At 38.9% G+C, this 25,963-nt stretch overlaps 1 protein-coding gene across 1 annotated transcript; it reads right to left on the reverse strand.

Annotated features, from left to right (window-relative positions):
• Positions 1–427: 427 nt before the first annotated feature.
• Positions 428–25,132, reverse strand: tbx5a (T-box transcription factor 5a). The gene is made up of 9 exons (XM_036580962.1): positions 24,668–25,132; positions 23,577–23,751; positions 22,809–22,903; positions 20,730–20,849; positions 18,100–18,247; positions 12,385–12,537; positions 5,260–5,351; positions 2,400–2,629; positions 428–1,294 (listed from the first exon to the last, which is right to left on the reverse strand). Exons 2-9 carry the CDS (start codon positions 23,715–23,717, stop codon positions 714–716), a joined length of 1,560 nt encoding a protein of 519 aa, XP_036436855.1. The 5' UTR covers positions 23,718–23,751; positions 24,668–25,132; the 3' UTR covers positions 428–713.
• Positions 25,133–25,963: the final 831 nt, after the last annotated feature.

Genomic DNA, 25,963 nt, shown 5'->3' on the forward strand with positions numbered 1-25,963 from the left:
CATGATACATTTGATCGGGTGATCAAAGATCCGTGCAAACATGTACCATATCCCTGAATGTGTAAAACTACTAAGTGCATTCATCTGCGCCAACTAAAAGTTGTACATCAAAACAGAGGTTGTGAATTTGACATGTGCTCATTGATTTAAAAGGCTTTTCTTTCAGCTTTGAGTTGTAATGTAGTACAAATAGTAGAACTGGTGGAAAGTCAACTCAAAAAGTTTTCTTATAAACACTACGTTTTAAAGACTTCTACATAATTTCCTCCAGTATTTCAGAGTACAAAAACAGAGCATAACACAAACATCAAGATGAAAAAAACTATAAAACTGGACTTTTTAAGAAAACTTTGTCAGTAAAACTGTGGGCAGATCGATGTGTGTCCTTCGATTAAAAAGGAATATTATTTATTTCATTTGTCTTCAGCCCTGATTTACAGAATACAGTATAAACTTTCATTCATTACTGCCCATACTATGAGAAAAAATCTCTGTTGTTTTTTCCTGCCTTCTAGTACAGCAAACATGCTGCACTGCTGAGACATTCATTGCTGTTTTAGCCAGTTTGTCTTCCTTCCGAGCTGATGCATAAAACATTTGTGTCTACATCGACGATGCCACACGATTGCACAGAGCGGTGGAGAGCTTAGAAATATAAATATACAATTAATTTGCATCGCAACAGTACTTCATACTTCTGTGTGAGAATCCAATTAGCTGCCCTCATTCCATTCAGGCATGATGCTTACGCTGTGAACAGTATGGTACTGGTGGGGGGACAGAGTGCGGGGTATGCCGTGAGTGTACAAGTACTCATTCCCCTGCAGGCTGCCACCTGGCGACTGGATCCCTGCTCCAGGGCTGCACTGACGGCCAAGAGTCTGGTGTGGCATTGAGCCCTGGTACATGGCATGGGCGTCGCCTAGCTGCGGTGAGGCATGGCCCGCCACTCCGCTCAGCCTAGACACCAGTGGTCCAGAGGTGAAGTGGGCAGAGAAGTGCTGGTAGGGCAACCGCTCCATTGGTTGCATGGTGGTCACAGAGCAACTGCTGTAAGGCGAGACGCCAGCCCAGGTGTTACAGCTGATGTCTTCCAGGCTTGGCTCGGTAGCTTGCGAAGCGCTGGCGTACATGCATGCCTGCCTTTGTCCTGACTCGGTCCGATAGGGGGCACCGGTGAGGCCCAGGCTCTGAGAATAGCTGACAGGACGGTAGTAATGGTCGTCTTCACTGGAAGAGCTCTCCATGTAGGCCTTCTTGTAGGAGTGATCTCCTGTGTGGCAGTCATCTTCAACTAAGGGAAGAGAAAACAGGCAAATGAATGACTGCTATGGTCAGCATGGTATAAAAATAGCATGCCATACATACACATTATACTATAAAGATCTATTAATACTAAAGACAGTAAGTCATGTAGTAAGTAAGTCACGGTTTGACATAATAGAAAACAGTGGCAGACTGTGTCTGTTAGAGCTAGGCCTTTAGTTTGGGCCATAAATGTCAAAACTTGCTCAAAAATTAGATTTATTCTAATTGTGATAATGCTAATTTCTGCTAGAGCCCCCATGGGATTCTAAGAGTATGTTTGCATGTAAGCTAAAAGTGATTCACATTGCGAGTATTTTTTAGCTATTCTAGACTCAAAATGGACATCTGAACCTAGTAAAAACATTCCATATGTTTTATTTTAAGCTTGTAACAGACATTAACATACATTTTACCTATGTTGCGGTTTTATAGTGACTCTTTCAGTAGAGACCTGGCAGAGAGCTGCTACAGTTGTTTCCTTTTCTAATAACTTACCGAAACCCATTGGTTGGACTACTACTAGTACTTAAAGTCAGTGACGTATCTAGGATGTCCTAGAGTGCAGTTTTTTCTCATGAAATTGGTCCCACCTAGTATAAATCAAAACGTCATTGGTTGATTCCACTGTTAGTTCCTAGTAAGGGTTTATCTCCTGAAGTCCTAACCAATGGGAGAGCTAGCTTGACTGTATCTACCTAGATACCATGGAGAAAAAAAATCAGATTGGACAATTGTCTATTGGGTGTTTCAAGAATGTAACCCTTTTATTTCCAAATAAATTATTTCCAATAAAATTTAACCATGAAATCACTGCAGTACTTGCAAAGTTTAAATACAACAAGCATGTTGATCATACTAAAATTGTCTTATTTCACAGAAATTCTTCTCTGAAGGCCTAGAACACAGAAAGTTCACCACTGGTAGTAACTTGACTGGAACTATTGCTTTGTTAGTAAAGGTTTTACTGCTAAGACCTTCGGTCCTTCCAGATTTACTGTATACACTTAATGAACACTAGCAGCACTAGCAGTACTGGCCACTACCAATAGGCCTGAAGCATGCATGTGAAATATAGATGCCAATCTCCTCACCTTTTCTCTTTATGCAGTGATAGTCTTGACTGTGCTCATGGGGTAGCGGGTAGGAGCTGGACTGGGGCAGGAGATCCTGGGAGGTGCTGGTGACCCCATTCTCACAGGAGTACTGAGAGCTCATAGCACTGGGAGTAGGCATGCCCTGAACGTCCCCACTGAACGGACTTTGACTTGTGCCCACTCTCTGACGCACTGTGCTTCGAGGAACCACTGGATATTCTTTAGTGCTGCAAGAACAGACGAGGATTTCCTTAGCTTGAGCCATTAGCCATGCATCGTCACACACTTACATGCAGTCTTTCACTGCCAGATCTCTGAACAGTTTGAATGGTAACTAACCACATCCGCTACCAATAGGCACCACTCAGTCATATTAGGCTCTCAGCCATTTGTAAAGTATGTGGGTGAAAGACAAGGATCTGTTTTATTCCGGTTAAACTGTGAAACTCATAAAGGCTTCTCTTTTTTTCCGTGCTTCCTTTGCTGTTTCTTTGGCGTTTGGAGCTAGGGACCTGGCTTTTGGGTGTTGGTCCAATTCCTAACTAAGAACAGATCTGCTTTTCTTCAGATAAGGAGGTGCTTGAGGACTGAAAGGGTAGCAGGACCTTTGACTGATGTGTGATGAAGAGGACAAGGACGGTGTTTCTTTACACATTTGCTTATTTTGCAATGATGCTTCTGCTTAGTGGTTCTCATGAGACATTTTTTGTAACTTCAGAGCCATTTAAATGATAAAGAGTCAATTTTTATGTATAAATGAAACGGATACTCTTTTAACATTTTCCATCCCTCTCTTGCAGAAAGGGACTGTGCCATATGGAGTGGTGATAACTCAGGGCTTTTGTACTCTAATGACAGAATTTACAGACTTACCATAGTGAAGATGGGAAGACTGGATTATTGAATATGCTAGCTTGAGGTACTGTTTGAAGTCTTCAAATCATTATCTTGAAACTCAATAGAAAGCTATCCCTTAGAGCTTTTTATGTTAGACATTAGTAAGTATGCACTTCGCTTGGCTGAAAGTAATGACAGACAATGTTAACTACATCATGGAAAGCCCAGTCCCATTTCTTTTCCCTTAAGTATTGCTCCTTTTAGAGAGGACAACGCCTTTGCTGGCCGCTACGAGCCATAAGACCAGATTTTCTGCTTTGAAAACGTGTTTTTCCACACTGTATGGACGCGTGTTATACAGCAGTCATCTGGAGCGAATAAGAGGAAAAGCCATGTGGTCTTTGCCTCCAAAAGACCAAGTGCAGCACTGCCGCAGACAATTGTTCGGAATATCCATGGAAAGCCGAGGCTTTGCATGAAACTAAGATGTTGCTGTGGTTTCAAGGCCAAGCCAGATCAGCCATAAAAGCCATCAGCCAAAAGACTGGCCCTTCTTCAAGAGCTACACTTACATCACAACCCTCCCATTAGGAGAGACAACTTCTTTCTGAAAACAAGCACTTCTGGTTTGTATCTGAGAGGCTGTTTGTTCAGGGTGTGCGTGTGCATTGATTAGCTCAGCTCCGTTTGGTGATAATTAGGGAGCTTGTTAGATTGTTGGCTCTTCCTGTAAAGCCTGGTCTATCTCGTGATGCCAATCAAGCCTCTCGTCAGGGATGCCCTTTCAGTGAGACCTGTGTATTTATGGCACCTCTATCTACCGGGAAAGTACTCACTCCAGCTAAGCAGTTAGCGCAACAAACAAGGCTACACTCAGTTTCAAACTCACTGCTTAGGATAGTGAACAGTAAACCAATTCTAGTAGGGATAGTAAGGCACAAACTTAGCACAGGATGAAATAGATATGTTATGTAGTTAAACAGGTGCTCATATCCCTCATAGAAATATCATCTGTGGATTTTGACAGCATATTGGACGGATATTTCTCAAAATTCACCCTGAAGACTTTTGATACCATAAAAATATATATTTTTAAAATCTCTGAGGTGTATTTCATACCTATATTATTTTAATCACCCTTGGAGGCTCTAATACAGCACCATTTTGAAGCATATAAAAAACTTGCGATGAGAGCTAGCCTGGCTAAAGTACAGTCTCCACATGACAGGTTTAGTTTTAACACAGTGTTACAACTGAGCCTACCAAGGGAAACAATGGGACTAGTGCTTATGCTCCCTAAATTCAAAACAGTCCATTTATGGCACAGGTTGATCAAAAGTGTACTTTAGATATAATGTAAACAAAATGTATTTCAGTTATATTGTGCTGATATTTGCTGCTCTACCGTGTGGTAAAAATAAATTTGTTAACTGTCTTTTCACTGATCAGATTTATTTAGATGCAGATATTTTTATGGCTTTGGGTGGGAAAGCTCTTCTGGTTCAAACATAGAACTGTATTGAATTATTTGTGTTTTGCATCATTTTACCAGTTTTAGTGACTGTTTCAACTAGCCCCTGCACTTGTTACAATGAAACCCAACAATGGAGTTAATTATAACTTTTGCACTCACTCCCTTTCTAGCTGAATTGTTCACAAACAGTAGGTGTTGGAAACAAAGCCTGCGTTTCAATTTGTAGCAGGTTGATTGTATAAAAATATGATTTATCTTGCTCAAATAGTTTTAAAATTATTAAGCAAAACCAGTATGTGTTAGGTTGTGCCCCACTCTCCCTACCAAAAGCCTATTGCACAATCTGATGTGTTCATAGAAAACAGTTTGACTTATTCAAGTTGCTCTTATTTATGGTCATGTTGATATTTGTACAGACCATACATAAACTCTTAGGAGAGCCCAAATGTGAACCCAAGCTTTTTATGAAAACTCTTTGAGTAAACCTAACAAATTAAAGTTCACGGTGTTAGATTCTGTACTTATAAGGACGTTGGCTTTCTGTACCTTTGCATTCTTGACATGCGATGCAGTTCCATATCATCACTGCCACGAAAGCCCTTTGCAAACGGGTTGTTCTCAATCTTCAGCTGAGTAATCTGCAAAAACAAGCAACATATCAATATATAAAATTGATACGAGATTGCATGTGTTTTGTCTAGATGTTGGAAATGAAATGCTGCCAATAGCAGTTAACCAAGGGGGAATAAGCAAAGACATGCTAAGACATTTTTGGACATATACCTATTACACTAGAAACATAAGTAGTGAATGATTGGTGGGTGGGTATACAAACATAAATTGTTGACTTTACATAAATAAAAATATGCAAACTGCAAACTTATTGCTTTGAAAAAAATAGGTAAAGTTACTTAACATGTTCAAGCTAAAATAACTTATATATGAGTTCTAGTTACTTTAAAATTTTCAGTGATCCACACCCCTGCAGTAAGGTTAACTCCAACAGCTCAATAATTGGGTTCCACTGAGCTGGCAGTATGTTCTTTCATGTTCTGCTTGCTCTTGAATTAGTTAGGTTAACTTGAATCAAGTACTCATCATTGCCTAATGTATTTGCATCAATTTAAACACCTTTATATTAAATTGATTGTAACAAATGAATGGCTTAGATAAGACTAATCAACTATTTTTGAGGCATCTTAATGCATATTCCATTAGCATGCATGATGAGAGGCTGAACTGGTAAACCATCATGGTGAGAATAACAGCAACATGTAAAATTAACATTTTGCAAAGAGTATTATATTAATAAATTAGAAGAATAAGAGTTAACAGAACCCAACTAAACCACTAAGAATGCTGTGAAGCTTTTTGGGCAAATTCCTCAGTCTGTAGGACTTAAACAAATGAACTGATCTGAACTAGATTTACCTTTAAGTAACTAAGGATTATATAAGAAATAGTACATGTTACAAGATTTGTAATAGTAATTTTAACAAATAAGTAAACCAAAAAAATAACAATTATTATGTTTTGCAGTGAGGAATGTACTGAAATTGTGTTTTTAGCAGTTGATCAATGCTACCAGAAGTGAGACAGCTCCCCTTGTCCAGTGATCTTCCCCTTTGGCTAAAGAGCAATTAATGACTTTGTTTTGCCCTGAATTGAAATGGACAGATTCCTCTGCCGTGGAGAGTGTAATACAGCATGGCTGATGTCCGCACGCACTGCGGTTTATTTGATGCCGGTCTTGAGTAAAGAAACAGTTTGGCGGATCAGGAGTAGACGCAGCTAAATTTAGCCAAACTGTATTTCAGACTTTTCTCTCTGGATGTACACAAACACGTTTAAAGAAAGATATAAAACCAAAGGTTAACAGGGTGAAAATGGCATCCTGTGCGTAATTATGGAGATTATTATAGAGCTATGGTGCATTTAAATGTAAGGCTGGCCTCGGTATAGTCATGCGCGCACACATATGTGTACTCTCGCACTTTAATCTTATACACAGTGTGTTTCGATGGTGTTGAAACGATCTACCAGCTTTCTGTTCGTTTCTCCAGTGTAGGACTGATAATGTAATCCGCAGACAGGCCTGTATGTGACCAAACAACCTAAACTCCAGCTCCACATGAACACGGTTTCTTCTTGTGTCATTTAGTTAAGATGAATTAAAGAATGTTGTTTTGCTTGGAATAGTTTTGATGTCCATTTTTGCTGACCACGTGCCCAGTTTTAGCTTTGTTGGAGGGGACATTTGGAGACCTGACTTAATAAAAAACACGCAGTTCTGAACCATTTGCGCCAAAAACAAAGAGACATTAATTCAGTAAAAAATAATTTAAAATAATTTCTTTTTTTTCAATAAAGTTATTAATAGCTTGTGAACTGGTGAGTATATGTTTCCTTGACGTCCTCAGCCACCACACAGATTTATTCAGTTCCATCAGCAGCACACCTCATTTAACTTAATGAAGGGCTGATAAGATAAACAAAGGTATTGAATGATAACTAGCTAACTAGAATACTGGGCTTCCTTTAGAAAAGGCTATTGTATTAATGTTATCCATTAGTGTTCTTATATATATATATATATATATATATATATATATATATATATATATATATATATCTTGGCAAACAAGTGTCAGAAAAAAAAAACAATATATATATCATTAGTATAGATTTCTCTAGGTTCTGGATTTCTCCTCGATGCCCCCCGCCATCACGTAGATTTATTACACACCTTATTAAACACCTGATTCAGTATAATGAAGCACTGATTACCAAGTATTGGATAATAACTACAGATAACACTGGGCTTCCACGAGGAGAAGTTTGAATGTGTTAAACCAACATATTGACATTTTCACTACATGCAGTGTTAACTTTACTTGTATTTATTCTAACGCGTTTTTTGAAGCAAATAATGCTTACCGTCTATTTATCTTTGCGTCTAATTTCTGTAATTTCTGATGCAATTTCTGTCTAATCAAATGTAAAAGTCTAAAGACTTATATGTGTGTGTGTATATATATATATATATATATATATATATATATATATATATATATATATATACACACACACAAGATGTATACACACAAGCGATATAAGCGATATAATTGTAAGCAAGCGATTCTATACTTCTATACTCTTAGAATTGTATTGTATATATTAATATAATTATTGTTACACATATATAATACTATAAACTTCTTATTTATTTATTTATTTATTTATGAATGTGTGCTGCGCTACAATCAGACACGGTTTAGAAATAGAGAGGATTTTTTAAAGGTTCTGCTCCCTTTGAAACGAGATCAGGAGGACCAGAAGAACATCTTTCCCGAGCAGAGCAGGCTTTGCTTGGCAGGGTGTTTGGTGGCGGGTGTGGTGTGTGAACTTTGACTGCGCTCTGGCGCTCACTTCAGACCTTGTAAAAGATCTCCATGTTGGGACGCGCTTTTAAGCTCTCGTAAACGCGCTGAGCACTTGGCACGCGGACAGCGTCTTTCAAATATGGTCATTTTGTGTAGGCTACGCTTATAATGCCAATAAACACAGGGTTTATTTCTGAGCACACTGCGCTGAAACTTAGTTAAAAACTGAATCAGAGCGTCGACAGTCTAAGATTAGGGTGCCACATGCAGGTAGCTGCCCATTCTCAAATAGGTGTCTTGTTACTTTAATGAAATAATAACTTGCGTAGAAATAAGTAGCTAACAAAACCGGTTTGATTAACAAAGTCCCACAGAGCTGCAGTGGAACCTCACCCAGCATCTATTAACATAGTGACTGAAGGGGGTTAAGCGATTTTCTCTTTTTCTGATCATTCAGTTTAAAATGAAACGATAAAGCAACAGCAGCAACAATGAAAGAGGAACTAGGAAGTGAATATGAATGACTAAAATAGAACTGAATGAAAAGAAGCCTTGAGAATAAGTAAAATGTGTTATACACAGAAAAAAAATCTGAGAAAATATAACGTCGCTGTACGGGACAACTGAAACAAACTTATTTCGTATTGATGTCTGTTCAAATCAAACTATGTTTAAACTGTTATATGATAAACTGTATTCATGAGTTTTCTTTTAGTCTGCAATGATGTTTGAGTTACTAATCAGTCATTTTCGTAACTACTGATATTAAACTCGAGCTGAATATCTGGTAATGATTTTGCATAAGTTTCGTAAACCTTTCAGGCAATTTGTGTCGATTAGAAAACGATTCATTAGAAAAATTGGTAACATTGTCACATCTTCGATGTAAAAGAATGGCTGAATAAACCTAAAGTACAGTTGTAGAGTCACGTATGTTGGCGCGAACGCTTAAGTCAACAAATAAGTAAGGTAGCTGGCTGAATAAATAAATAAATAAATAAATAAATACACAAAAAATAAATAAAATAGATACGCCGACTGACTAAATTATTAAATAAACGAATAAATCTATAAAACAAGCAACAAGTCAATAAATAAATAAGGTAGCTGGAAAAATAAATACAGAAAACACGCTGGCAAAATAATTAAATAAGCAAGTAAACAAACTTGCTAAATCAATGAATGAATAAATAAATAGGCAAGCAGCAAGTCCGCAAATAAAGAAAGTAGCTGGAAAAAATAAATACATAGAAAACAAGCTGTCTAAATAAATAAATAAATAAACAAATAAATAGGCACGCAAGCAAGCTAAATAAACTAACAGGCCAACAAACTCAGGATTTAGGGAATATTTTATAGCTGTCGTTACGAAACGCCTTTCCGAGTTTCCAAAGCTAGTCTGGAATAAAGGCAGGAAGGGAATTTAGCTGCTGGAACCCGTCAGTTAAGTCGCTGAATATAATGAGTGTTAGTGGGTTTTCCTGCGCTGAGCGCAGTGAGTTGTGATTGGCTGCTGGCGCGTTACGAGCAGCTGCCTCCCACCGCTCAGTCCAGCAGTCCAACACTAGAACCAGCCGCCGCACCTGCCCCGGCCTCGCGCTCACTGCGAGGATGTGAAACAGACACGGCAGGAATGTTTCTCCAAATGCCCACCACAGGAAGTCTGAACATCCATCTGCGAGCGTTTCTGAACGATGGCTGCTCGGGTCTGCCTCGAGCGGCTCTCATTAGAGATCAGCAGAAGTCATTAGCTGTTTCTTTAAAGCGTCCTGGAGCAACAGTAATGACTATTCACTGCTGCCTTGTCTGTTACACATCGGAAAATCTAATCACTGCAGCGAGTGAGTTAGCTGGCATAAACTGACGACTATACTTTCTTGTTTTACGACAACCCGAATGGCTTTCTTGAGACCACTAAGACCACATAAAAGCTTATACAGTACACTGTCTAATTAACTAATTAATTAATTAATCGATCAATTAATTAATTCATTCATTCATTCATTTATTTCACTGTAAAAGAGAAAGTAGCTATTGAGATATTCTTTAATTCCAGACGTACGTACTAGTCGCTTGGTGAACGTAATGTACACAATACTTCATGAGCGAGATGAAAACAAATAAATACATAAGTTATTAAAAAAAACATTAAACGCTTAAATTCTTACCTGCGTATTCCTTTACATTTTAACATTTTTACATTTTACTCTTATGCAACGGACCTGTCCACTATAGTCGCACAAGAAGCCACAGTTCCCGGATGAAACCACCTGCTGCAAAGCCCCCTTCTCTTTGCGCGAGAAGTAGAAATGCTTTTAAATATGCCTTTTAAATGGTAAAACGTTTCCCACTAGATTGCGGGAAGCTTCGTGTGGTGGCAGTCATGGAGCTAAAAGCTGTATTAAGTGTACACATGTGGCGCATGCCAAAGATTTTGTCTTCAAACAACTGTTTGTTAACAGCCAATGATGGAACATTAATAAAAGAATGCGCGTTATTGAATTTACTAGAATAAATCTCGCATTGTGGTCCATTGCTGAGAGTGCTCAACGCCTAAACTTTATTCAAGTTATTCACCTTTTAGCAGTCAACTGAGACCACATTACCTCTACTTACACTCTTAGCGAAACGGGTTCTAAAGAATTCCAACGAAGTTTCTATGACTTCCTTGTTCTATGCTACATAAAACCATTTTAAGAAGGACAAGAACCATTTATGCATTCAGTTTTTGGTTTGAGTGTTCACAGTTCTACATATAGCCAATTCATTTACTAAAGAACCCTTAAAGAACTATTTAGGGTGTAGGCTGTACACACTTGTCTGGGGCGTGCACAGGGCTGATTGTCCACTAACGGTCTGATTCACTCATAAATGGGCAGTTAAACAGTATAAAACAAAACAACAAACAGCGAGAGGAATTATTTTTTGAGAGGGTTCCGACCACTAAGACGCCCCCCTTTTAAAGGGAAAGTTGACTGGCTCCACTGTTATCATTTCATAATGGAAATCACCACTTCTACTCCAGAGTGTCCACAAACATCTGCTTGACCACTGAATAAACTTCAGCGAATCAGAGAGAGAGAGAGAGAGAGAAGAGAGAGAGAGAGAGAGAGAGAGAGGGCAACTTCTGCCTTTGTATTTTTCTTTGAACCGTTTGAACGAAGATCAACTTTAGTTCAGACCACAAATCCACAAATCAGCGCTCGCCTATCAGGGTGTGCTAATGAAGCCACATCGCCAAAGAATTAACGAGCTTTTTACTCCCTTAATCACAAGCAGCCTTAAGCACTTTAGTGACTTAGACTAAGTAGGCTGCGCTTAATGCATTCGTCTGAAAGCTTTAATAAAGCCAGTCGTGAAATGTACCCAGTTTATTTACCCACATTACTGCGAAATATACCAAAACAACACCAAGAACATTAAAAACAAACAAATACATGAATAAATTAATTTAAAAAATCAGAGCTTTCTAAAACTTTTCATTGCCAGTTTTTATAAGCATGTTCACATCTATTCTGATCTGTTTCTTAAATGAATAGTCTATATGGTTGATGATTGTTTACCTACTACACACTTAAAAATTATGGTTCTTCAAGGGTTCTTTAATAAAGAAAATGCTTCTAAATCGAACCATGAACACCCAAAGAAAAGATTCCTTTAAATCGTGAAGGGGTTCTTCAGATTGATGAAGAATATGGTTCTATATAGAATCTTTGTGAAAAAGGTTCTATGTAGCACCAAAAGGGTTCTTCTGCTGTTACGAGGCCAAGCTTAAACATAGAAATAATAGTAGTAATAAAAGAAAAAACACTTTTTTGTTGCTATATAGAACCATATTCAACATTCTCCATCAGTCTGAAGAACCCTTTCATGATGCAAAGAACCCTTTAATCAGGCAAAGCGTTCTTGGATTTTTTTATGGTTCTGTATAGAGCCATTTTCTTTAGTAAAGAACCCGTGAAGAACCAACATTGTTAAGTGTGTAGGATTTATCAACCTGTCACTGGTTTGCACTCTTGGTCGCCTGCGACTGATTATGCAGTGACCTGGCTGACCAGCGGTCCACCCAGTCGCCTGTAAACCGTGCAGTTTATTTATTTGGCAAACTGTCCAGTCTTCAAATGTGGCTACGGACTTTTATTTTAGAGTGTTAATTACGCACGCGCATGCTCACTGATCTATGAGAAAACTAAAAAATAAAGCATAATAATAATAATAATAATAATAATAATAATAATAATTGCTATGTACATAAACTAGATGTGTATACATCAAGCGCTGCTCTTACCTTATGGTTCTGGTAAGAAGTGACCGCTATAAAGGCCGTTTCGGGGAACACGTGGGTGCAGAACGCCGTGTTTTTGGAGCCGAAGCCATTATTTTCATCCGCCTTCACGATGTGGATCCTCGGCTGGTATTTATGCATAGAGTTCAAAATAATCTAAAGGGAGAAAAAAGGACCACAAACACGTTAACTCGAAAAAAGTCACTGTACATTCTTTTCCACACTACATTCTTTACCAACAAACATCCGCAGCGTGCACGTGTTACTGTTACCGTTATGACTGTTATATAGAACTGTTATAGAACTGTTGTAGAACTGCTATACTGGTAGATCGTCTATGTATAAATTTGTACCACTGAAATGTGTCAAACAGTCGGTTTATTCCTGTGTTGGTGAGGCACATTTTATTCATCTGCAGCCCATTAACATTTGAATAGTATGAATCTAAAGCACTTTTTTCTGTGCACGGTTTTTATTACGTTGTGTAGCAAACTTCTTGAACCTACATGTCTTGAGAAAAGTATTTTGGATGAAAAAAGTACTTTTAAAAAGACTCACTTCCTGTAATCTGCTTATCATTAATAAACTATAGTTAGGCACGAATGGCATTGTTTGTTAATAGCCAGTGATGGGACATTAATACATATACTGAAATTATCAGAATAAACGGAGAGGTCTTGCTTTGTGGCGGAGAATGCTCACAGTATAGACTCAGAAGTTATACAGAGACCACATTACCTACATACACTGCTAGCAAAAAGGGTTCTGTATAGTTTCAATAAGGTTCTTTCACTTCCTATTTATTTGCTACGTAAAACTTGTTCAAACTGCTTACTGTTAATAAACTGTAGTGATCATGAGTAACTCTAACTCACTCTCAGAAAAAAGGTACCAAACTATCACTGGGGTGGGAACCTTCTTGTCACTGGCGTGGTTTCCTTCAGTACCTTTAGTTAGGGAACACAATTGTACCGTATTCCATTAAAGTTATGTATTTCTAAATTGTATTGACTCCACACATCCTGTCTCGCCTCAGGCTTCATTTATTGTACTGTTTTAAAAAAAGTATAAACAATAAAACTTATTTAAAGTACACAATTCCTCTATGCTTCTCATTGTATTCTATTACATTGTGGAACAGGCTATGCGGACCTATGAGATTCGAGAAAAGCCTGTCATATTTCCAAGTGAATAAATAAATAATAAATTACTTTGTCCTTGCGAATCGTTGCTCTGGGATGCAAAGGGGCAATGCAAACAGATCCTGCGCCGCTCTACGTGGCTGTATGATGTTTTTTCTATTCCCCGCTGCGATGTTCGGACACCTTCTCCCTGCTTGTGCTTTCCTCCTGACCTCCTCTGACCCGCGCTGGCGCGGCGACACGGAGACGCTGTTCGCTCAGTTGAACTTGAGCCCTGCACCTCTACTCTAAAGGCCCCTGTTATCCGCAGGCCTAAGCCTAATTGTACTGACACGCTCGGGAGTCGTGGGCATCGGCCGTGAGGGATCTAATGGCTTTTAATGTCCGCTTTAACGTAGCGATAGCAGAACGCCCACCTTCCCGTAAGGAACCCCTACACTCAGTTTGCAAAAGGTTTGCTCTGTTGCCGTTCATGGCCAAAAACTGAATGTAGTGTGATTAGGAAAACCACAGAATTTGTTCTGATTGGTCGAAAGTGATGACATTTTGTATAGTTGTGTCTTGTATAAACATCTAAGAGTACTGGAGTTATTTTCATACTTTTCTTCATAGTTTTCATAATAAATGATCAGTTTCTGTTGTGGTGTTATAAATTACTTTATAATTTTATTTTGTAAAAAAAACTTTTTAGCCATATAGTTTATCAGTTGGAAAAATGCTCATGCAAGCTCAGCGAGCCTATAAAATAAAAGTCGGACTAACTTAAAATAATAAAAGTTTTGTAAGCTGACCTTACTTTTACTTTTCACAGTGCATATGGACCAGAGGAAATTAAATATACAAAATGTTTAGATATGGACATTAATGAGTTAATGATTGCACATTGCACATTGTTATGCACTGTACTACTAGACAACAGTGTTAAATGTTAAATTGAGAGTTTTCTTCTGAATTACATCTATAGCATGTTATTGTTATTGTTGTTGTTGTTCTTGTAGTAGTTTGGCTCTTCTAGTTCTTATCACATTAATTTTCCAGAAGTGCATAATTATTTCATTATTTTACAAAAATTACCTTTTAGTAAAATGAGACATCTGATCTGTCCCCATTAATATTATTAAATTTTACTCTGTGATTTGCTGAACATCACTCAAGAAATCATATAAACTCTTCTGGCATTCTAAATGCTAACTACACTGGAGACATGTCCCTTCTGGTCAGTGCCATCCATCGTTTCCCATTGCGGTGGTCTTGGCTGACCACGCTAACTGAGAATTTGAAAGCACTAACTAGTCACATAGCTTTCCCCTGTCTACTGTAAACTTTAAACACTGTGCTCAGCACCAAACAACCACTCCCACCACCGTTAAACCTTATAGAAAAAGCACTGTTAGATTGTTCAGATATATTATCCCAACTTCTTCTATGGTACAGCAGAAAGTTACCAACATAACAACGTAACATAAATGGTACAAAATAATTGCTGCATGTACAATTTACAAAACTCTACCACAGAAGTCCACCAGTATTTGGAAATCTGTGTTGATATCAGGCAGAGGACAGTTTTTCTAGCATGCTTGTGGCAGGACCACCCACTAGGAGTGCAGCATTTTTCTGAGTTTGGTGCCCCTGTTGCTCTGTATCTCCGTTCGCCCCCAGCTCTGTATGATAGTTTTTAATGATAGCGAGGGATCACAGAGGGTCCTGAACGCTTGGCCCTCTCTTTCATGTCCCTGACATCACAAGGTTTCTGAAACCCTCCAGATTAACAGTCTTTGTATACCTTTGTCCATCACTCATCTCGCACTGTCATTAAAACATAAACAGTTTGAAGCACAGTTATCCAAACTCCGCCATTTTGACTCAAATATTTCTAGATGGCTGTGAAGGGGGGGAGAGAATGTGTAAGCCTATTGAGGGGATGATGAATTGTACTAAAATGATCAAAGCTTTGGGTGAGTTAGATGAGAAAAACAAGAAGTCCAAAAGCTCAGAGGAACTGAGGTTCTTATGATCTGTCCTGGTTATAACTACGGTCCTTCACCAATGCAGCTTTTTTTGTAGTTTTCCCTTCAGAAATCTTCGTCTCATGATGTGAGCCTAATTAGGATGGATCTCAAAAACACTGGCCCCGTTTTTATGTATTCCCTAACTGGATCCAGCCTACAGCATTGCATGTTCAGCTCCCATCTCGGAGGTTAGTAATTATAAATAGGTCTGAAATTATTTCAACCACCTGGAACAACAAGTCGATGGATTGTTATTTTGGTAGAGAAGCCATACTTCATTTATAAATCCCAGGGTGCTCTTTCAGCACAAAAAAAGAGGAGGGGGGGTGGCATGCCAAGAACCACTGCAACCAATCAAAAATGCATTCTGGCCAGAAATTTACAACACTGCTCACATTCCAACTGGGCTCCAGTTTCACTCTACCAGCTGGGGTTTGGCAGGACAACAAGCATGATCAACTTTAAATGCAAGCCAGCGGAAACTTGTGATCAGCACTAAATAGTGACATAGGACGGTATGCTGCATCTCTGCTCTTGGAACAGCATTAAAAAGTCAAACAACACAGATCCGAATCGTTCAAGCAGGCAGCATACGGACGTTTCGAGGCTGATTAAGCCTGGTTCTAGATTTGAACAGATTTTCAGTGGAGAATTACCTTTGACAGGATAATGCCATGCAACGGTCCTTAATCTGTCTGTGGTCTCTAGCATCTGAAGTTTAGGCAAGTAAATGAAGCGCCAGGCCTTTGTGAAAGGTTCTGAGCTGCCCAAAATTAATATGGAGAGCTAAAAATGTGATGCTGTGCATCATGGTATTGTAATAGATTGTGCAGTAAGTTCTTTGTTAGGAACTAATTGCAGCATAAAGACATTGATGCATTGCATTGGCTTGTGTGCATTATTTCCACATGAATTAAATATATTATGTCAACACAGTCTTGTCTTTTAGTTTACTTACTTTTGCCAATAATTGTGTTGGTGTCATATTTTATTCATGTGGAAAGGATGTAGACATGTGAATCAATGCGTTACTTATTTCAGTGCATGCACACTATGTAAACATGAAGATCTGGTTAATTTCACCCACTCATCTTTATATATCATGGAAAACTGAAGTTTTCTCATTTTTGTTTTGAATAAAATGATTGGATGTAGTAAGTAAACACTGTTAGAGTTCCATACAGTTCAAATATGGAATCTAAACTGGATTGTTTTGAATTCACTGTCAAGAAAACCAAGGCATACAGGGCAGCCAGTTAGGACAGAGCTCATTTACATATATCAATCTTAAAGGCGCAGTAACAAGAAGAGCTTGTTTGGTTGTAAGGGATAAAGAGAGGTTGGAAATGGACATGAAAAAACGAATCAGGACTGTTTTTGGTAAATGAAACCTCACAGATGTCATAGGTGGACCTTAGGGCAATAAATAAAATAGAAGCAAAAATGTAGGACATGGGCCCTTTAAAGGCGCAGGTTCCTGCTTAAACAGAATAGAGGCATTTCATTTCAGATCCAGCACAAATGGATCACTTCTATGGCACTGCAACTTCTAGAATAGGCAATTCTCCCACCAATTTACAGTGACTACATTTTTAATCCAGTTTTTAGAGTACATTAAAAAGAACGCCTTCCACATCAGAGGCTTATTTAACTATCATAGCTGCCTTTTTGGTTTTCACAATTAACATTACTGCATTTAAGACGGCTTTTTTATTAATGCACGAGCACTGGCATTTGTCAGCAGCGCCTGTAGAGGGGCGTTCTCTCTCTCCTTCTCTTCCGCATGTATTTTGCGCAAAAAAAAAACCAAAAAAAACACGTTTTGTTGATTATCTAAGTGAAAATAAGGATCAGAAATTATGAGTTGCCTTTTTGTCAACAGAAGAATACTGACAGACAGCCATATATATATATATATATATATATATAAGTATATATATATATATATATATATATATATATATATATATATATATGTGTGTGTGTGTGTGTGTGTGTGTGTGTAATTGTAATATACATGCAATTTGAACGGAGCTGCCAAAACTTTTGCACGATTGTACTCATAAAAACAGTGATATTAGAGTAAATACAGATAACATTAATACAATAAGTAGTGATTTTATGTATGTCAGTGTGCTCCTTTAACCACTTTCATTCAATACCTGTTGTATCAGGTGTGCTGGTGATGGTGGAATTTAATAAATCTATGCGATGGCTCTGGCCATACGTTTTTGTTTACTAGCAAAAGCACATTTACTGCTGAGAAATGACTTTTACAATTTTTCGACTGCTAAGAAATCATTTTAAATTTGCTTATAAAAAACACACTATATCATTAAATTAAATGCACATAAACATAAATACAATTGTTTTTTTCAGTAAAGTAGTTAGTATCTTGTGAGAAAAAAAGTTTCAGAATTTTTTTGCACCCAGCCATCACGCAGATTTATTAAATTCCATCACCAGCACACTTAAAATAAAAAAGTTTTGGTTATATAATATCAAGTTTTGATATTAAATATATATATATATATATAAAAGATTGGCAAGCGGTAACGCGTACTTACATGTCCGAATGGGTCGAGGTGATTGTTGGTCAGTTTCAGTTTCTGGAAGGAGACAAGCTGGCGCATCCAGTGCGCTCCGGTAGCTGGAGAGTCCGGGTGCACGTAGAGCCTGCCAGGCATTGCTGGCTCTGCTTTCCCTGTCACTGACCTGCGCCACAGAGCGAAAAGAGCTGCGTTTTTAATCCATCACCCAGTTCCTTTTTCACTTCCTATGTCTTCTCTGAGCTTGTCTGATATGTATAGAACGCCTCTAATCTCGCAGAGAGCTGATTACGCATGAATTTCGCTCTATATCGTTTACATTTTGATAACAATGACAGTATAACAGTGTCTGCGCCTTTTACACACTGCGTTGAATGCACATGCTTCAAACGTGAATAAAATATGACATAAACGTTTAATTATTTTGGCAATAACGTGCCACCGGACTGGCGCGTTTGAATCACGGAAACGCAAAGCAGCGTTTACTTCTAGTGTGATCCATACGCGCGTCCGGTTCACTGCAACAGGCTGTGATCTAATTTGCGCTGCGCGTTGTGTACGGCTCAATAGCCTGCGTAGTGGCATACTGACACGAATACGGATTCTCCACCAGCAAGGCTCGACTGATTTGGGAAAGAGATGAAAAAAAAAACTGAATAAAACAGTAGCTGGTCAAGAGAGTGATTCGTTTCGGTGTGTGCACCGAACAGATAATTATCAGTGATATTGGCATGTGGGCATCCTTGCCGAACGAGCGTCTATTGGAAAGCGCTGACCCAGAAAAGAGGTGACTCAGACAAGCTGCAGAAGCAGAGATCTAACCCTGAAAGATCGCCATTTCCATGTGCTTGCAGAAAGAGAGAGAGAGAGAGAGAGAGAGAGAGAGAGAGAGAAGAGAGAGAGGGAGAGAGAGAGAGGTGCAGACAAAGTGTTTAAAGGCTCCCTTTCTTAATCCTTCGACTTGTTTCGTCCGAGAAATATTTAAGACATTCCGCTTATTTAGCAGGGAGCAAGGTTTTGGCAAGACACCCTGTTACGCTCACCACACACACATACACACACACATGGTGTGTCAGACTGACATCAAAAAATGAGTAATGTTACACCTCGAAACAAACGGCTTTAGGCAAAGTTTCTTGCCACACTGTCAGAAAAAGGCTACTGAATAGGTACATTTGGTCGCAGAATGTGCAAGCAATGTAAATGTACCCTCAAAGGTACAACATGGTCATTAATGTCCAGTCATGGCACCTTAAAAGGGTTTTAATGCATTCGTTTTGCATACACTTTAGTTCAAGATATTTAAAATGTAAATGTTCCCCTTAAATGTACAACAAGGGGCTTAAGCTCCAACAATAAGTCCGTAAGTAAATCATAAAGGTGCTTTCTCAGGACCATATTTGTACCATAATAAGAAGCTAAACATTTTAAATAGAAAAATAAAATTAAAGTCTGTAATCAAGACAGTGTATACGGTGTCAGTGCAACTTAAAAATGGATTATGGTACAATTATGTTCCCTGGCTAAAGATACTAAAGACTACTTAGGACCACCCAAGTGAGCATTTAGTACCTTTTTTTCTGAGAGTTTATTTATAAGCTGCATATTTGTAAGTTTTCATAACTTTTTAAAATATAGAATGAAAAGCTTTAGTCAAGACAGGATTCAAAACCTAAAATCAATAAATACATGAATATTAATCGTAATAATAATAATAATAATAATAATAATAATAAATATTGTACACAAATTTCACTACCTAAAAGTACTGAAGACGCACACTTGAGGGGAACCACCCAGTTTTAGCGTTTGTACCTAAATAAAATATAGTTCACTAACTTTTTTCTTGAGAATGTAAAACACTGTAAAAAATGGCTCGTCAGATCTACCTAAAGAAATACTTCATATAGTAACAAACACTTGAACTAGTTTTATTCAACTCGAAAAATTACACCGATCCAAAGAATTGTTTATTCAAAGTATTCATTTAGGTTGAATAACCAGTTAATTTACTTGTTACCACATTAAGTATTTTTTTAGGTCGATGAGCCATTTTTACAGTGTAGTAACTGTATTAAGAATTGATCATTTGTTTGTTAATGAGTCTTTTATTTATTTATTTATTTTCAGTTATTCTGCTCGATTTTATGAAAATTATTTTCCCAATTGAAATGTGTCAGAAGACTGCACGTGGATTAAAAGAAATAAACTGAAAGACTGCACTTGTGTGAACCGACAGATTTGAATATTTTTCACTGCAAACAGTGCGCATGTACTCTGAGGCAAAGCGTTCATTTGGGACAGAAGTTTGGTGCAGGCTCATATCTTATAGTGTAAAATGTGAGGCAGTAAGAAGTGACCTGGACATTTCATGTGTTGTGTTACTAACATGCACAAGAACTGCGCCCATTCCCCCCCCAGCTAAGCAGAACTCCAGACTACACTGGAAAGCCTGAAACTTTCTCTCTTTTTTCTGAATGTGGTTCCTGCTTCCTGAGTCTTCCTAAAATATTCTTCCCTTCAGCCTAGCTCTAAAGGATAAAAACACTTCTGTTGACCGTGCAGTTCTGCTATAGGCTAGAGAAAGTTCATCTTAACGTACATAAATAACTTTCAAAGGTATAACAAAGGTAGTTATTGTTACGAACCATTTATTATCGGCGAATTTATAGCGGTGGTCGTCCGCTGGCACGACATCCATCAGCAGAATGTATTTCGTTTTGGGGTTCAGTCCAGTGACCTTCACTTTGAAGCTGGGGAACATTCGCCTGCGGACGAAAAATGGGAACATTGTAACGCTGGAAATACGACATTGCCTGCAGTGATGAAGGACAAAGTGGGATTCCCCTCCGTCCCTGTCCGGCTTCCAGACTCTGTGTTTGCTTGCTGTTATTCTCAATGACATCGGCGGTAAGACAGTGCAGGTTTTGCACGTTCATTGAATTTGCCCTCCAGATGGGAGCTCTGAACCTAAGAATTATTCTGGCATGCTAACACGTTAGCTAAACGATTTCAGTTTGCCTTTAGGAAACGACACAGCAACATTGCTTTAGCCTCTCTCCTTTTTATCAGGGTGGATTTAAACATGATCAGACATCAGGTAACACTGGGACAGTGTCAGAGACAGGCTGTATGCTAATTTGGGACAGTGTTTTATATGGGAATATGGGTGATAGGTCTGTTCACTCTCCCACATTTTTACAATTTTTATTAGCCAATTTGCTGCAGCAAGTATTTAGTACATTATTTAATTCAGAAGGAATTCATAGGAAAAATAATTAGGGAAAAACTAGTTGTTTCATATAACCTGGTGCCCCATATAACCTCACTCCACTCTACTTTTTTATGGCTCGTTCTGAAAATTAGACTGGTTAAAAGTAGAAAAGATGGAAATATTCATTTGCTGTGAAAGAATGCGCTTAATTGGTCGACGATGTTGCAGTGGTGGTGCATAAAGGCATAAACCCTCTTAGAACTCTACGAATCTGAATCCAGAACTTTAGCAAATTTGCAACACGTGGCTTTCAGAATTTGTTCTTTTCCATGATGCATGTTGATCCACTCACTCGCATGTGGACGTGCATGCACAAAAGCCCATACAGCACATTTGGGTCTGGTCATTACGGTGATGGGGGGTAGAGGGGGTGCCTGTGTCAGGCCGATTGGAGCCAGGCAAAGGTTGTTATAACACCAGACCTTCGGGAGCTGCGTGGATGAAGCAGGGAAGGACGGCTAATATGCTACAGCTAGAACGGAGAGGAAATGAGCTGGTTTATAAAAGCAGCATTATGCAGCTAAGTTGAAGTAAATAAATAAATAAATAAACAAGCAGCTCTCAGTGCAAGCTTACTGCAACGTGGTCGTCATAAATAATAAATGCCTAAGACCCACAGGACAATTTGTTAACATGCACATGTCCCATCGACATCCTGAGGCCTTCGACTCGAGGCTGGCACAGTCCACTCCTGAAGTTCTTGTTTGTAGGGAATTTCCTTTTATTTGGCGTAATAGATCGCCACTCAGGCATGGACAATGACGTAGCAAAACAAGTAATGACCTCAGACTGCAGTTCTACATTTCAACACGTTTATTCCTCAGTTTTAAATTTTAGGTTTTGCACGATCGCAGAAAATTTTAATGATCCTTGTTTAATGTCTTATTGTAAGCGATAAAAACAAAAACAAACAAACAAACAAACAAAAAACAGAAATTATTGGCAACTCGGTAAAAAACTCACATCATTGTCCAAACTACAGAGCACAACACGCCTACAGGCTACACGACTTTATACCAATATTTGGAAAGACTGAAAAGGCCAACATTTGATAAAAAAAACGGAAAACGCAGGAAAGGAAAGGTGCGCTTCCAACGCTTCATACGGTGACTAAGATAATCCCATAATCTCTTCGCTCTACAAAACATATCGTACTTGCACACGAGGGGAGAAATGAGCCTTGGGGTTAAATAAACGAAGATAAGCGCGTGCAATAATAGGCTAGGCCCAGCTTGGGCATTTCTTGTAACTGTAATCCAGGTTTGATTCTGGAGGGATTTCTTCACAGCGCGGGCGTTAAAAACTGGAAGCTAAACAGGCTCAGGTTTTTGGTGTTTCAGTAGAAGTAGCTCCATATATATCTCAGAGAAGCCCGTGTGGTTATTAAATGACACAAACAGCAGCAGTTGGCGAATTTATTCATTTCGTGCAGGCTTAAACATGAGCCACCTACCTCCCTGCTTTGGTGATGATCATTTCGGTCCCAACTTCATGGAATTTCATCCACAACTCTCGTTCATGTAAGTAAACCTTGATTCCCTCCATTCCCTGGAAAGGGGAAACATTTCAAGATGGAGCATGAGCATAATATGACACTGTCATCTGCTGGAGCCATTGAATACAGCATTTAGAGCACAACAAGAACAAGATGTAGTAGAAAAGTGTAAAGTGTTACTATTATATTTTTCTTATACACCGTACATATTTTTTACTGTAAAAATATAAGAATATTAGCTTCTATTAATCTCATTAGGATTTTTTGACTGACTTTCAGATAGACAGCTGAGAATATGGAGCAGCTTTAGAGAAAATAACATCTGGAAATGAAAAATTAAATAATAAGTTGATATAAATTTAACACGAACTCACTTTAAATGCTCTGAAATCATTACAAATAGACAAAACACTAGAAGTACTGGTATCTAATTATGAATAACTAGTAATATACATTTTTATAAAACGTCTTATATCATTTGCCCGCACGATTTTGAAATATTTGTTGCGAGTTAAATGTCATATTTGACTAATCTGATATAATCCGTTTGATTCTAATCGGTTGTTGCATCTTATGATTTGGATCCTCTGTTGGCGTGATTTAAGCTGTAGTTTGTGCAACTGGTTACAAAATAGCGGAGACAGTTAAACACAGTATTTGCTGGACTTATTTATTTGTACGTGTTTATAATTAGCAGACACACAGCAGCACATGCACAGCACTCACCTGTTGAATGTAAGTTGTCTGGGATGATGGAGATTTGCTGGAGCTCCCATTCTGTTTCTCAGATTTACTCTCGTGTAAATCCTTAGATTGGGTGTCGTTCGGAGAGTTTTGAAGCCCGAAGCCTTCTTCGTTGTCCGCCATGTCAGAAGGCCCGTTGCTGCTTCTACCGTGAGGCCTAGATGACAGAATTATCTGATCAAATCGCGAGACATTTGCAGGGATATACACACAAAGCTGACCAATAACTAAACAAAGAATTCAGCCTACAGCCTAATTCATTTCCCAGGATGCCATACACTTCTGCAAAACGAGCAGTAAAGAAAAGGCCTGAAAGGTGCACTAAATATTCGCTTTCCAGAGCCAACATGGCCCAATAACGAAGGCCAGACCATTTTTTTAAAATCATCATTATCTTTTACATATATTAATCTATTACCTGGCTTACAATTATTTCATTGTATATATCATAAAATTGTAGTAGGTCCACTTAAACATAGCTAACTTGGATCGACAACGAAGGCCATAGATTATTTTTCTTTTAAATAGTCATAATCTTTTACGTGTCATTTTAATCGGTCACTATTTTCTCACTCTTTCCAAACAGTATTATTCTGTAATGACTAGGGAACGTATAGTTAGTTTACAAAGGCTGATTAGCTTTACAAACAAATTATTATTATTATTATTATTATTATTATTATTGGCAAATGAATTGAAATCACCACCCTCCTTGCATTTATGAACTCAGACTAAGATTTTTTAAGTGGTAAAAAGAGCCAGAATAATTCAATCATGTCATGCCAAACTTTCTACTTTCTTAGGGCTGCAGGCAAACTCTACGTCGAGGAGCCCTTGATTAATGGTGCTCTCGCTCGAACAAGGACAACACGAAATAAACAGGACGCTTTTGCTTTTAGAGTACACCAGCACGTAAACATGTCTTGGAGATACATCTGCAGTGTGGACACGACAAGAAGAGGTTATTCCTCCTGAGGCCCTGTATCAGGACTGGGCTCGAGATAACAATGACTCGAGGGTGCTAATAACAGTGAAAAAGCCAAAGTAATGGTCAGCAGTGGAGATGGTATTACCTTATACGCTGATGCGAGGCGTGCAACGTCGCGACCAAGCGCTGCTCAATAACCTAATCTTCTCCCAAAATACGTTGCTGGACAGCAAGCCTCCCTTTTTTTAACGCCACATATATTCCAACCGCGCAGCTCACCGAATGCTACCCTGCGAACCCATGCGGTCTGTTCATGTCCACCGGGGGAGTTCTTCGACGAATTCGCCGAGCTTTGCGTGACCAGCAGGCGCTCAGGACGAGCCGCTCGCGTGCAGAACGGCAGCACCGTGTTTCGGTGGACCTAGCCTAGTGCTCTCGCATACCATTGTAGTATTCCTCCTGTAGGAGAGCAAGCTCTGTCACCGCCTTCCCCCTTCTCTCTCTCTCTCTCTCTCTCTCTCTCGACTGGTCAGCTCTAACTGATGCGTCGTGGAAAACGGAAGACGAAAAGCGGAGGGAACCAGAGCTGCTAGCGACTGTGGACAGCGCTGTGCCGTCATAGCGCTCATTGGTCCACCCTCAGTGCTGTACTCCATATCTCCACCCCTCCTGCCTCTCGCCCCCCACCGACCGCAAAATCTACTCCACTTCTCTGGGGGAGACCGCTTTCTCAAAATTAACTACAAAGTCCTGTCATTGATAATCACACGCATTTCTGAAAAGCCCTATTTGTATACATAGCTTAGCACACTGCAAGTATGCAATTGTAATGCAATGCAATTCAGGTGAAAATGTTAATTGAGACGGAATAAGCTGTTTGTTATTTGACCCCTTTTTCTGCTCTACAGTGATTAGAAACCATGTATTGATGCAGAGAAACTGCACGCAAGCAACACCTGAAAACATAGACAGTCGCCGAATCTATAGGAAATTTCAAGCAGCAAACAACGAGCACGAAACCGTGCAGTGAACGACGCCTCTGTGCACTGAGTGAGTTTTAATTCTCTCGTTCTGAACCTAATCTCAGCAGGCCGCGAGGTAAATAGGCAGCCTGTTTGTGAGGAGGAGCACATGGTATTGTCTGCAGTTGCTATTTTGACAGAACCGCTATTAGCCACGCGAGCGTCACTTCAAGGCGAAAGATATGGCCTGAGTCATGATTCAGCATGCACCATGGAATTCAAGTCACCACTAACCACTCGGCCATCAATGAGCATGTGAAGCGCCATGGATAACGTGCCGATCAACTGGTCTGAGTGGAGCCAACCGACTGTCGTCCTACATGATAATTAGTTAATTAATTAATCATTCATTTTTGCTGAAACGCTCACCTGTCCTTGCCTTTATGGTGACATTGTCAAATCATCGCATGTATCACAGC

Source organism: Colossoma macropomum, unplaced genomic scaffold (genome assembly GCF_904425465.1).
Source record: "Colossoma macropomum unplaced genomic scaffold, Colossoma_macropomum, whole genome shotgun sequence".
Classification (NCBI taxonomy): Eukaryota; Metazoa; Chordata; class Actinopteri; order Characiformes; family Serrasalmidae; genus Colossoma; species Colossoma macropomum.

Coding starts and splice junctions, on each gene's coding strand:
- tbx5a (XM_036580962.1), bottom strand. CDS start 23,717: ATGGCGGACAACGAAGAAGGCTTCGGGCTTCAAAACTCTCCGAACGAC. Junction 22,904..23,576: donor AGACAACTTACATTCAACAG/GTGAGTGCTGTG, acceptor TCCCCTTTCCAG/GGAATGGAGGGAATCAAGGT. Junction 18,248..20,729: donor AAATTCGCCGATAATAAATG/GTTCGTAACAAT, acceptor TCTGTGGCGCAG/GTCAGTGACAGGGAAAGCAG.